We start from the raw sequence: 14462 nt of genomic DNA, 5'->3' as shown, positions 1-14462 counted from the left end.
CATGCCCTGAGATGTGGGTAAGATCTCTTTCATAATAACCTGGATATCTTGCATTTTTTCTTTTTTTTTAAATCTTGCATTTTAATAAGTATTCCTCCATTACTTTTAAATTTTTGGTTTTGCTATATAATTCCATCATTTGTTTTTTGTACTTGATTTCCCTTTTCCCTTTATAAAAGAAATGGTGTTTTGTAAATTTTGTTATTCTATTCAAGGATCCAACTTTTAACTTTGTTAACTCTCAATTTTCAATATTTCTACTTTATGCTCATTTGGTATTTATTTATGGATTTCCAAGTTTTTAAAATGCAACTTTCATTTTCTAAGTTGTTTATACACATTTTTAAGAGATTTTACTTTAGCCACATGCTGGAAGTTTGAGAATGTTGATTCATTATTAACATTTTCTCCCTATTGCCAACAATTTTTATGACGTTTTTCTATGACCCACTTATTAAGTGATATATAAATATCTCTCATTTTAAGTTTCTTATCTTTTGCTTAAGTTAACTTTGTTAATTACTATTTTACTGTGATAGAATGAAAAATGTCTTTAGTGTTCTGTTCTTCTGAATACATGATCTAATTTTAGTAAAAGAATCACGGTATGGAAATATACACAAATTCTTTAATATTTTCATTCAGCTCCATTGGAGCTACCTCCCTTTCTCATATTCTGACTGTTTTCCTTCCCACAGAAGATATAGATTTAGTTAAAAAGAGGGATCAAAGAATTTAATTCAAAGAGTTAAATCCAGTTTTTCCTTCTTTTTATACCTCAATTTGTCCTTATTTTTAAACACCTCACATCCTTGAGCTTTTATTTTCCTTAAACCCCTTAAACCCAGTTTTTGAAAAAAGCCTTTGAGAGTTAACTTCGTCTTTTGTTGATAATTATGTTTACTTACATGTCATTTGTTTCTATTTTTTAAGGTGCTAACTTGTCAAATATTGCTGTTTTTTCACCTGTGGAAGATTTTAGTTTTTGGCAGAAATTCTTCAAAATCTTCTCTTTTGCTTAAGATCCATCTTTCTTCAGTAATGGCTGGACTTAGCAATGAAAGACATGATTTTTGGTTGCAGTTTGAACTCCTTGACTGCCTTTCACTTCAGTCAACAAGCCCTGCTTAAGTGTCTGCTGTATTACTAGGTACCGTTTTCTTGGCTTCTTTGGCTACTTGCAAAATTTATTATTTGTTCTTGAAATTCTAATTTCAAGTGTAGTGTTTTTCTTTGGTGGCACAATGTGGATGTATATTAATGAGTACTTTACTGTCTCTATTCCTGAATTACTATGTTGCAATGGTACTCATGGCTGGATTAAAAAATTCACGCTGGGGAAAAGGAGGGGTTTAGGCTAAGTCAGTGCAATAGGGGAATCAACAAGGAAAGGCCCAGAAAACAGAGAAAGTACTGGGAATAGAATGGAATAGGATTTATTACAGTGCCTAATACCAGGGTAAGTTGGGCTGTGGTAGGAATGCTGAATATGAAATGAAGAACTTAAGTTCTTTAATATTTTATTAATTGTTTAAAATTTAACTGCAATATTCCTTATTTTAAAGATCTGGCTTTCATGATTCTGCACCTAGTGCCAAACTTCTTTTTCAGAAATTTTGGTATGGGTGAAATCTGAAAAACTGCTCCACTGTCTTACTTTTTTCCAAGAAGAAATCTGAAAGGCATTAAGACATGGAAAGCACTAAACAACAGAACAAAAACAAAGCTGAACATATCTTGATGGCAAATGGTTATCTAAGTGGGAGTCATTTAATAATCACCTCTGTGGACACAGATGACTCTTGTAAAGACTCAAAATGCAAATCAAAAGGATCAAGATGAGATGAAGGTACAATATAAAATTACATCAGTTTCAACCTGAACCAGTTAAATATGTTACTAATGCTCAAAAACGTGAAATGGAACAATTAAAAGACACTGAAATCAAATATCACTATTTCTCACAGAAATTTAATTAATGAGCCCAGAAACTGTCTTAGTTAGACAACACATGTACTTACGATCCAGATCAAATTACCAGGTCAATAAATACTCATATTATGTTAGAGTTTAGTCAGGAAAGCCAAATCTGCTAGGTAAGAATAATTTCTTACATTTTAAAGCATAAAACTTTATTTTAAGGCAAACAAAAATATTTTTAGCTTGGGCCTATTTTTGGCTCTAGGCCAACAGTTTGTCAAATTCTAGTAAAGAATATAATTTCATATTTTAAAAAATCCCTCAAAGGATAGTAAAATGTTATGAACACTATAGTCTCATAGAATATCAACAAGCAATGGAAGGTAATTTATTTGTAGAGATTGTTGTGGGATCCAATTAAACCTTATCACTCTAAAAACATTTAGAAAGTGAAACTATAAAAAAACACAACCAGAAAAACAATGAATTACAAATGAAAGCAAAAAATGTAACAGCACTTCTATAAGAAATTATAGATTACTTATCAATATTTTTTATTATTTATTATTTATTAATAAAAGTGTAGTCACTATATTTTACCAGCTCAATTTCTGATACGCTAAATAAGGAGGTAGAAGTGGTACTAATGAAGATAAAAGATAAGAGCAGTTGGAACAGACAGGACATAGTAGGATATCTTTACTGAAGGTGCCATAATTTAGGGAATACTGGAAAAGTGACTTAAGATATATGAAAGAGATGACAACAAACTGAAGGGGAAAAAAAGAATATTATCTAAAACTACAACTGCAAAGTCATCAATATCTGCCAAACCATCTGTCTACTTTTTCATCTTTATAAGAATGATTTACACATATGTTGATAACATCCTTGATGAAAACACAAGAAGGGAATAGATAATTTCAAACAATTTTCTAAGAAACTAGGAAGCACAACTGATTGCATTGCATGCTGGACTTAGGAGTAAGGAAGACTTGAGTTCAAATCCTACCTCAGACACTTACCAGCAGTGTGACTCTGGACAAGTCACAATCTCTCTCAGCCTCAGTTTCCTCATCTGTAAAATGAGGATAATAACAACACTTACCTCACAGAGTTGTTGTGAGGATCACATGAGATTATGTATGTATACATGTATGTATGTATACAAAATGTTTTGTAAACCTTAAAGCACTACATAATTGTTATCTATTATTACTACAGTAGATTACAACTATATAATTACATAAAAAACATGAATCTAAGATTATTCTGTGCCTATTTATACATCTTAGAGGATAAAAAAAGGCTGTAGCTTTTTAAGTCTTTCCTTCAGCAAGATATGCCCCATATATGTTAGAATCATATACTATTCCTTGATAGACACAAAAACTTTGACAGTTGATTCCCATAATCAACTCACTGTTTAACAACAACAGAAGCATGGAAGCCCACCAAATCTTTTTTGTCATTTTCATAAAGAATGCACACTGCAAGATCCAAGAAAGGGGGATTTCCCTGTTGATTAAGGGTTCTAACCTTGATTTAAGAAAAATCATAAACTTAGAGCAGAAACAAAAAAATACTTCATCATTTTCACCAACCTTTGATTTCCTTGGTAATTATATGTATTTTATGGATTTAAGAAAACTATGCTGAGAAGCGAGCAAGATGCATATCACCAGATGGCCAAAGGAGTCCATGACACACACAAAAATGTTTAAGAACTCATGGCACAGATATTGAGGTCTTCCAGATGCCAATTATAGATAACACTGCATAGATTGTATAGAGTAGAGAATACTGAAGAACCTCATAGTTGTCCAAAACTTCACCATAACAATATGCATACAAGAATCACTAAGTAGAGGTAGAATGCTTATCATTCAGAATATAGCATGCAATAGGACAGACAGTTCAATAATCCAGTCCATCAATACTTGTATCTTGGACAGACACATTAGATGGTTAATGAGCTAATCCAGAAGTGAATGCAAGGGGAAAAGTCAATTGGATTGTTTCAGAGAAATTGTACATCACTTTTAATGATCTCAAGCTACTTCCTAAATGTATATATACACATGCAAGCACACCCTCCATACAAATACTTTGCCAGTGACTCTATGAGCCTGCAATTTATCTATACCAAAAATCAGTGAAGAATGGCAATTATATTCCACAGGACAATGGAGAAACTAAGGACAAATGCAAGCAGGCTACAGTATTTTGCTGTACTTAAGTACATAAGTACTTGTACATAAGTAATGATATGTAAAACATACCATTTAAAAGATTATTATTGGAAAAGGGAGGTGGAAAAGGAAGTCATGCATAAAGAACAAGGGTAGTAAAACAGATGAAGAGCCTAAATAATACACTGATATCCAGGTCATATCAAAGACCTAAAAGAAGACTTGGAGGATGCTAGAATGGTGATTCATGGGGTAGCAATAATGGTCTGCACAGGACAAGAAGGTATGGACTAAGATAATACCCACGATCAATGGGATAAAAAATTTACCAATTACTTAATTAACTTAGCTAAGTTATATAACAGTTATAGAAGGTAATCTTGAAAAAAGAAAAAAGAAAATAGTGCCCCCTTCCCAAAAGAAAAAGAAAACATATGAGAACTATCATCATGCAATTCAATGCATCATACTTGGCAAACTAGAATTCCTATTCTTAAATTTAACGACTCAAAGGAAATGTGGAACCATGGAGTTTTAATAAAAATCATTAAGCACAGCTGATCACTTAACAGTAAATAGACAAAGATTTTAATAACAGAACTACTACATGATTTGGATATATATAGAATTCGCGCTGAGATAATTATAGGTCTGTGATACTCCACAGAATAAGAATGAATTTGAATTATTTGTTTGCAAAGTACAATCTAAACTCTTAACTACAAATAATCTGAACATAAATGTATGAAAACCCACATTTACACAATATACAAAAAATCCACCACGAGGCACAGATAGACAAAAGTGTGTGTACGTGCTCACTTTGTGCCAAGAATTGTTTTCAGTTTTGGAGAAAGAAATACAAATAAGACTGCCATCATGGAACTTGTATTAAAATGGCATAAAAGGGATGTGAAATTGGGTTGGAGGAAACCAAAACATCAGATAAGAGTTTGGGCATGAATGATTACCAAAAGACTCACCATGCAATTTCTTTAAATAGTAAATTGTTCAAGTTTTAAAATTTTGTTTAGTTTATTGAAAACGTGGATGGATGGGGCTCTAGAAGGCCGTATTGCTACTAGCTCTCTGTAAGACCTATTTGCCTTTTCTAGGTCTCAGTTATCTGATCTCAAACACGAAAGTGTTAAACAAAACCAATTCTAAAATTCTCTAAGCCTATACCTTCTGTAACTAAGAATGGACAGTTCTTAAATAGAACTATTCACATATTTACCCTACTAAGTAGGCACCAATGGTGCTAAACATGATTCCTTCATAAAGAATAGGGTAATTAAAACTGTCAAGTAGAATATGGTATCTAGTCAATCTTTCCTTTCTCAAATTCAAAAAAACTTTCACAGAAATCTGTTTCCAGTAATTCCTAGTTTTATTAAAGATGAATACCATCAGACTTGTAATTGAACAAACCCACACTTCTACAGCACTTATGCTTGAGGATCTTTCATATTTTCTTTTATTGCCTCACTTCCTTAAAATAATTCTAACCACAGGTAGGATCAACTTAGAAAAGGTGCTGTATTTTTAATGTTTTACAGAATTTGTCTAAATATATCTCAAAATTCCCATGGGTTCCTCCTCTTCTCATTCTCTTAGTTGAGAACTTTGCCTCTTGTGCCACTGAAGAAATTGAGGCCATTTGCTCAGAGTTCCTTCTTATCCTTTCCTTCTCACTGCACATCATTCAAAGAGTTAAGTCACCATCTCCTTCATGTCTGTTTTAGATGAAGAGATGGTCCATCTTCTTGGCAAGGTGAAGTCCTCTAAATGTATAAAATTATTCACTTTTATCTTGTCTTCTCCACAGCTCTCTTCCTCTATTATTCCTATCCTCTCACTTCTCAATTTCTCCTGGTTGCTTCCATACTGCCTGCAAATATATCTATATCTTCCTGAGCCCACCAGCCCCATCCTTAAAAGGAACTATTGCATGATCCATTCATGCTTGCTTCTTTTGTGACTAAACTCCATAAGGAGGTCTGAATCAATATCTTCACTTTCCTAAACCCTCTGCAATCTCACTTCCAAACTTAGTACTCTGCTGAAACTTATGTGTTTGGTAATTAATGATTCCTTCATGGCCCACTCTAATGACTTTTCTCAATCTTCCCCTTCCTGACTGGACTATGATACTGTAGATCATCCCCTTTTTTGATATTCCATCTTTTTTGGCTTTTGTGACACTGCCCTCTCTCCAGTCCCCTTCATAAAGGCCACGCTCATTTTATGTTCCTCCCAGGTTATATACAAGGACTTCTATTTTCTCTGTACTCTTTCATTAAACTCCCTGGTTTCCATGGATTCAAATACCTCTAAGCAGATGACTCTCAGATCTATTTATCCTGCCTGAACCACTCTTTCAAGTTCTAGTCTTGCAATTGGGCCTATCAGATATTTTGAATGACATTTTGTTGCTATCTTTAAAAAAAAAAAAGGGGGGGGGGGCCCCAAACTGAGTTTCAGGTACTGTCCCTGTCACCTTTGAACCCTCACTTTTTTTCACTGCCCCCCCATCTCCTCCCTGTATATGAGTGAATATTTCATCACTTCATGTACTGACTATGCCCATAGGCTGTTGTTTGGGCTTCATGTCTCTTCCCAGCCCACCTAAACTTCAGGATTCAATTGAAAAGCTTCTGTTTGACTTTTAAAGTCCCTCATAACCTGGCTCTTCCCACTTTTCTGATCTTTTTAATATTCTTCACAAAAGATACTCCATCTCTCAACTCTTGAGATGTTCATCCCACCCCAGTGGCTGTCCCTCAAGCATGAAATTTTTCCCTTTTCAACTGCATATACTAGCTTCTTTCAAGTCTCAATTAAAGCTCCCCATTTTACCAGAAGCCTTTTTTGATCTCCATTAATGCTAAATCTTCCTTCTGTTATCTCCCACACATCCCATTTACATCTTGTTCAAATAGTCTGCATGCTATCTCCCCTATTAGACAGTGATCACTTCAAGAATAGGCCTGTCTCTGCAAGTTTCTCTTGTGTTCTCAGTGGCTCAGCACTTAGCAGGCACTTCAGTGCTTACTAAACACTAGGAATACAAAAGAGGAGAGAAAGACAGTCCCTACCATCAAGGAGCTTACAATCTAATGGGGGAAACAATATACAAAAGAAGCTACGTACAGAATAAACAAGAAATAATCACAAGAAAGAAAACACCCGTAATCAAGAATACATAATTTTGGCATTTAGGTCGAGAACAAAAGAGAAACTGAGGCAAAATAAAGTAATTACAGTAGTAAAGATGAGAAATAACCAAAGCCTCCACTATGGTAGTGACACAATCTGAATGGAGAAAAAATGGAGGAAAAAATATGAGGCAGATTTGATATAAGGGAATAAGAGTCAAAGATGATATCGTATGAAAGAGTTGATGGTAATTTCATCAACGGAAACAGAAAAGTTGGTAAAAGGTCAAGTTTTAAAGAGAAAACCAATGAGTTCAATTTTTGAGAAGCTGAATATGAGAAATTATTTAACCATTCATTTACATCTACTGGCTGGAAATGGTGAAGAAATGCTCCAAGCCAGGGTAGGATTATGTAGATCTGAAGATTATCTGCATAAAAAACAATTGGGACCCCCATGAAAGTGGGAAGAATCAGAAAAGTCCAAGGATAGAACTTTGTTGGAGTATCCATTAATTTTAACAGACATTTTATAATTGCAAAAAAACCCCTGAATTGATTAAAAAAAAAAAAAAAAAATCTAGGAGTGAATGCTTAAAAAGGCAAATTAGATTAATTATAACCTCTGATTAAAAGGGAGGAAATTGCCAAAATCAAAAATAAGAATTCACAACAAATTAAGAGGAAATAATCTCAGAAATCATTCTGCCTAATAATATACCAATGAAACTGATAGTATAAAGGAATAATTATTTTAAAAAAAAATTAATGTATCAAGAACTGTGCTAAGAATTTGAAATATAAAAGACAAGAATAAAAAAGTCTACAATATAAAGAAATCGATATCTATTAATATAGCTATTTTAAACAAGATGTTAATAGAAACCTGAATACAAAATGTATACAATACAAGGTTTGGGGGAAGGTCACTGGTATTTGGATAGGATCAGGATAGAAGTACTTTAGATTAAGGTAGCAGTTGAATTAAGTGTGAATACAGTTACAGATTTTACTAGGTGAAGGTAAGGGACAGAGTGCATTCTAAGGAAACTTATGCAGCAGCATGGAGATGGAAAACAATGTCAATACATATGCAGAGAAGTTCAACAGGCATCTGGTGATATAGGACTGGAGTTCAGGAAACAGACTGGGGATAAATACACAGAGTAATAGTCAGAGAAATCATAGTACACAGTACATGGGAGGTCATAAACTCATCAAGAAAATTCAAAGGTAAGTTAAGATCGAAGCTAGAGCTTTGGTATAGAACTAACATAGGGAGTAGGATGGTTGGGTCGTTTTTGTTGGACGAATTCAACAAGGACACTAAAAAGCAGTGGTCCATCCTCTTGTTGTTTGTCTTTCATTTTAGAAGAGGCCTTATCACATCATAGGGTGATGTCTTAACTTGTACCATGAACTGTATTTAAGTGAGGCAGAGAGGCACATAGTCATCACCTTTGTTCTCGGTTTCTGAGTCACTGAAGTCCAGTAGCAAGTAAAACGTCAGGACAATTGATGAAAGCTTGGAAGGCAAGGGACAACCTTGGTGTTCTCTATGTATGAGTGACTAAGCTCTAATCATTCTACAGTGACAACTGCAGCTGCCTGCAGGGCCACTCATCTACCCATACTGCAGGGAAAAAAATCTTTACATCCTTGGGGTAGACATCCCCCTAACTCACCAACAGGTTTGAGGCCTGTGGATTACTCTCAACCTGGTTTAGCCTGTCTGTTGAGGTTTACCAGGGTGTGGCTGCTGAGCATGCTCCAGCTTCTTGGAACCACAGGTGAAAGGAAGGTGAATCAGGTGGATGAGCAGTCCTGAAGGGCTCAGCAAGACCTCATACTAAAGATACTCGTCCTTCTAAGCACTCCATACATCCCTGGACAGACATGTAGGAAAACCAGGAGAGAACAGTATCACAAAAACTGAGAGAATAGAGGATGAGCAGAAGCAGGGGAAGAAGATGATCAATTGTGTCAAATACTGCATAGATCAAGAAGAATAGGACTGAGAAAGGGTCATAATATTTGCCAATTAATGTCATTAATCCTGGAGAAAGTTCAATTAAGTCATGAGCTCAGAAATCAGATTGTAAGAGGTTTAAAAAAATGAACAGGAATTGAGAAAATGGAAACAACGAGCATGTTTTCTCCTCCCCAGGACTTTGGCAGGAAAAGAGAGAAGAGACATAGGATAATAATTTGAAGGGAAGGTAGGAAAAAGGGAGGGCTTTTAAAGGAGGATGGAGATTTTAGCATTTTCCAAGCAATGGGAAAGAGATGGAGGGAAATAATCAAAATGACAATACTGCTGGAGGAAACAGGAAGGTATAGGAATAAGACGTAGCCTTGGTGAGGAGAAGATCTTGAGTACAGAGTTGGCAAGAATAGCCATGTTGCAGAATGTCAACAATTGTCATACAATCACACTAAGTGTGTCCACTATAAATTTAAGTTACATAATAAATAAATGAATTTATGTTGTATAATCTCATAAAGGCCCTCACTACACTATATACATTCTTTTACTCAATTCCATTCCCATCAGCACCTATTCTAAACCTTTTCTTCTATCTATGAGTCACATGTTAACATTTCTTCTCCCTTTAGTAGAGAACTTTCCAACTATTTTTTTCACTGAAATACTTGACAAGATTTTCTGCTGAAAGCAAGGGAGGAAAAGAATTGAGTAGGCCACTGCCTAGAGAAGGAAAAAAAAAATGGAACAGGTATTAAAGGAAGATACAGAATAAATTGAGGCCAAAGACATTTTTTTCTCTTTGATGCTGGTTATATTGTATTTATAGAATTTAATCAAAATAATATAGCTTTTTTTTCTATAATCACATTCTTACTACCACCAGTAAGTTCAGATCCATACTATTCATTCATGTTTTCCCTTGTCAGAAGATGAATTACTACTGGCAGGCAAAAATAAGGAAAGAAAAGAAAAACTTAGACCAATAAATGGAAATATCTATTTTTCTGTTTCATTTTAATATCTGGGGTCAATATGGCTAAAACTACAAACTCTTGAAAGAAAGCTGGTATGCTTAATAGACACAGAAGGATAATGATTGTTATTTGATCAGATCAGTCTGTGTTTACAATTAATAAAGGTCTATTAATTTTTGTTTCTCTAAACTATGATGAATTAATTTTATAATACATCAAGGACCTGTGAAATGTCAACTTGAGGTTATCATAATAGAATTCCTTCAATAAGGATCAAAACAAGTCTATGACTTTGTAGTAAATCCTAGAAATGTCCAAGTGACAGAAAAATTATAGGGCTTGGGTACTATATAATTAATAAGTTTCAGAGACAGTAAGTTGTGGCCAACAAAGTGCTGGTTTTAGAATTTAAACGATGTGTGTTCAAATCCTACTTCTTTTACTATCTCCTTATTAATGGTAAGGCATTTGAACTTTGGAAACTTACGTTTCATCTATAAAATAGGTTATAAGTACTACATTTGCTATCTACCTCACGGGGTTTTTGTAAAACTTAAGAAAAAAAATCTATATAAATTCTTTTTAAAACTTTAAAGTGCTATATTAATGTCAGTTTTTAAAAATATTATATACCCAGGTGGGTAAGTAAGAAGGACCTGGTGAACAAATATCCTTATCATTTCAACAGAGCCTCTAGCTCCAACCCAACTGCATTTTATAGCATAAAGATAAGAGTATCACCATCAGGCTTGTGATAATTTATCATATAGGAAATTTATGTGTGTATAACCACAATGATATCATTCTGTAATCCAAAAGAAAACTGCTTATCATGGATAGTTCAATTCCCTTATATTAATCAAGTAGTCTACTTTACATATAACATTTTCCAAAGATTTTATCTTACTAAACATGTGGGGGGAAAAAAACCAAAACATTTTCCAGGAGTGGATTTTTACATGGGGGAAAATTATAAAGAATGCAAGTATACCTTCAAAATACTATCTATATACTATAGTACTATAGTATACTATACTATAAGAATACTTATAGTATATATATATATATATAATATATACTAAGTATACTTATACTATTCTTAATAAGTATTTATATATATATATAAAAAGATAAAGAAACTAGTTTCTTTCTAAGAACATGAAAAGCACCACTGAAGGAGTAAATAAACTATGTTGAGTCTGCAATTTTTCAAATTCAATCATCTATATTAAAAATAATTACCTATATAAATTATAGGAAAACTAAAATTTCCTTCACTTAAAGAACTTTGAATTGAATGTTCAGCATAAAAAAATTTGTGTGAACTAACATACTGTATTTACCCCCATTTTTTTTCATTATCTTCTAAGAATTTTACATTCTGAGGTGATTCCAGGCCAATTCCAATAGACTTATGATGGAGAGAGCCATCTACAGCCAGGAGACAAGACTATGGGGAGTGAATGTGGATCACAACATAGTATTTTTACCTTTTTTGTTGTCTGCTTGTTTTCTTTCATTCATTTTCCCCCCTTTTTGATCTGACTTTTCTTGTGCAGCATAATAAATGTGGAAATATGTTTAGAACTGATTTTTCAACAATGAGATGATTCAGATCAGTTCCAATGATCTTGTGATGAAGAGAACCATCTATACCCAGAGAGAGGACTGTGGGAATTAAGTATGGATCACAACATACATATTTTCACTTTTTTTGTTGTTATTTACTTGCATTTTATTTTTTCCTCCTTTTTGATTTAATTTTACTTGTGCAGCAAGATAATTGTATAAATGTGTATGCATATATTGGATTTAACATATTTTTACCATATTTAATATATATTGGATTACTTGCCATCTGGGAGGGGAGGGGGACAATTATAACACAGGGTTTTGCAAGGATTAATGTTGAAAAATTATCCATGCATATGTTTTGAGAGTAAAAAGCTTTAATTTTTAAAAAAGTGAATTCTTTAAAAAAGGAAGATAAAGAAGGAAAGACAGAGAAAGAAGGAAGAGAAGAAGAAGAATTGGCACATGTTCAACTTATATTGCATTATTTGCTATCTAGGGCAGTGGAGATGGTGAGGAGGAAAGGAGAAAAAACTTGGAACACAAGGTTTTGCGAGGATGGATGTTGAAAACTATTTGCATGTATTTTGAAATATAAAAAGCTATTTTTTAAAAAAAAATTTAATTCTGAATCACAAATTACAGGAAAAAAAAAGAACAACACTTCTACTTATTATTAAGGAAATATAAAATCTTAAGACTTAGAAATGGAGTTTGTTTAAAAAAAAAAAGTTCTTATATTTTACAATTATCATCCCTCTTGAAAAAATTGCTACCTACCATATACATTAGAATGTCTCTAATCATCACCATAGCTGTCTGATGATCATTCCAAGCTTGATTTAGTGTTTGAAGAAAGTTGTTATTCAACGAATTTAGTACATCTTCTCGCACCTGCAACAGAAGAGACTGGATTTAGTCTGAAAGGTTTGTTAAAGAAAAAGTAGGGGCAGCTAGGTAGTGCAGTGGTTAGAGCACCAACCCTAAAGTCAGAAGGATCGGAGTTCAAATCTGGCCTCAGACATTTAACACTTCCTACCTATGTAACCCTAGGCAAGTCACTTACCCCACTGCAAGAAGGAAAGAAAAAGAAAATTTAACAATATTCATTTTTAAAGAAAATCTATAGAAAATTCAGTTTTGATAAAATTTGCCCACGTCAGGAATATGGGAGCCTTGATATTTTAAGTCTTTTATGTTGCACTGTGTTCTCATCTTTTTTTAATGTAAAATTTTCAGGGCAGGATGGGGACGAAGTCTGACCTGATGGAATTGAGAGGACTTCTTTTTTCTCTATAACAACATAACAGGACTAGAAACATTTAACAAAGAACTTTATAATATGCCATATAAAGATGTAAAGAACAATTAATACACAAAATAAAGTTATGGCAGATTGCAAAATGTTATAAATTATAATAGATACAAGTCTCTGAGAGTGTTTTTAAAGGACAAAACAATTTTATTATAAAATATAATGAGCATGATAAAGTTTGAACTACAATTTAAAAAAAGAATAAAAATTCTGACAAATGTTTCAAGATGAAGGAATAAAGGAATAACAAGAATTAACACAATAGAAAATAATAGAAGACTATCCTGAAAAAAAATCAAGAGACAAGTTAGGGAGGTACTAGGGTGTATAAATAAGAGGTCCTAATACACAATCAATTTTTCAAAAGAAACAGTTGTGTGGGTAAGGGGACTTAATGATAGGTGGGTTCAAATTCCCCTCAGACACTTACTGTGTGACTCTAGGCAAGCCATTTAACCTCTCTGTGACTCAGTTAACTTATATACAAAATGAGGGGGCTGGATGTGATAGCATATAAGGTTATGTTCACTTCTAGAAGCTCTAAATTTATAATCTTGTGAAAAATACAAGAAAATCATTTGAGAGTTACAAATTATAATTGATTAAAAATGGTACTATCAGATTCCAAAAACAAGCCTTATCTGACACATAAAAAGAAATACAAAGGGAGAGGGGGAACAGGGTACAATCCATTTTTATCTTTTTACTATAACACAATAGGTCTGTCTTTCTATAAAAAGTGGAAGCAACCACAATAGCTTGTAAGAAGATATATTCTGCCAATTTAAATATACTTGTAATGGAGAGAAATATCTGCATTTAGAGGACTCTGGGGACTGACGAGCACAATATACTATTTTCACCTTTGTTGTTGTTATTTGCTTGGGCTTTTTTCCTCTCATTTTTTCTTTTTGATCTTAATTTTCTTATGCAGCATGTTTAGAAGAATTGCACATGTTTAACCTATACTGGATTGCTTGCTATCTAGGGTAGAAGAGGAAGGGAGAAAAATAGGGAACAATAGGTTTTACAAGAGTAAATGTTTAAAACTACCTTTGCATGTGCTGTTTTGAAAAATAAAAAGCTATTATAAAAATTTTTTTAAAGAGGACATTCCAATATTATATAATCGAACTTTGTTACCAGTGGTCAAAATAACATCTGTGCTTTAAGATCCATTCCTCTCTAAGTTAAGAGGTACTGTGGATCAGTCAGTTTTTTTTCTGTGCTCTGTAAAATACTCCATTTACAATTACTTGTACATACACATACATACAAACACATACTCATAAACATTGACAAAGTGACATCAATCAATCAACAATAAATCAAAATTAAAAGGTA

At 33.4% G+C, this 14462-nt stretch overlaps 1 protein-coding gene across 1 annotated transcript in view; it reads right to left on the bottom strand.

Annotated features, from left to right (window-relative positions):
• Positions 1–14462, bottom strand: part of CUL3 (cullin 3) — a 99103-nt gene that overhangs the window by 36643 nt on the left and 47998 nt on the right. The window contains exon 3 of the mRNA XM_031957961.1: positions 12584–12697. Coding sequence (XP_031813821.1) covers positions 12584–12697 — 114 coding nt within the window. The remainder of the gene's footprint in view (positions 1–12583; positions 12698–14462) is intronic.

The sequence above is a fragment of the Sarcophilus harrisii genome, chromosome 3 (genome assembly GCF_902635505.1).
Source record: "Sarcophilus harrisii chromosome 3, mSarHar1.11, whole genome shotgun sequence".
NCBI classification, from domain to species: Eukaryota; Metazoa; Chordata; class Mammalia; order Dasyuromorphia; family Dasyuridae; genus Sarcophilus; species Sarcophilus harrisii.
The sequence above is the reverse complement of the archived record's forward strand: the minus strand, read 5'-3'. Positions and strand labels throughout refer to the sequence as shown.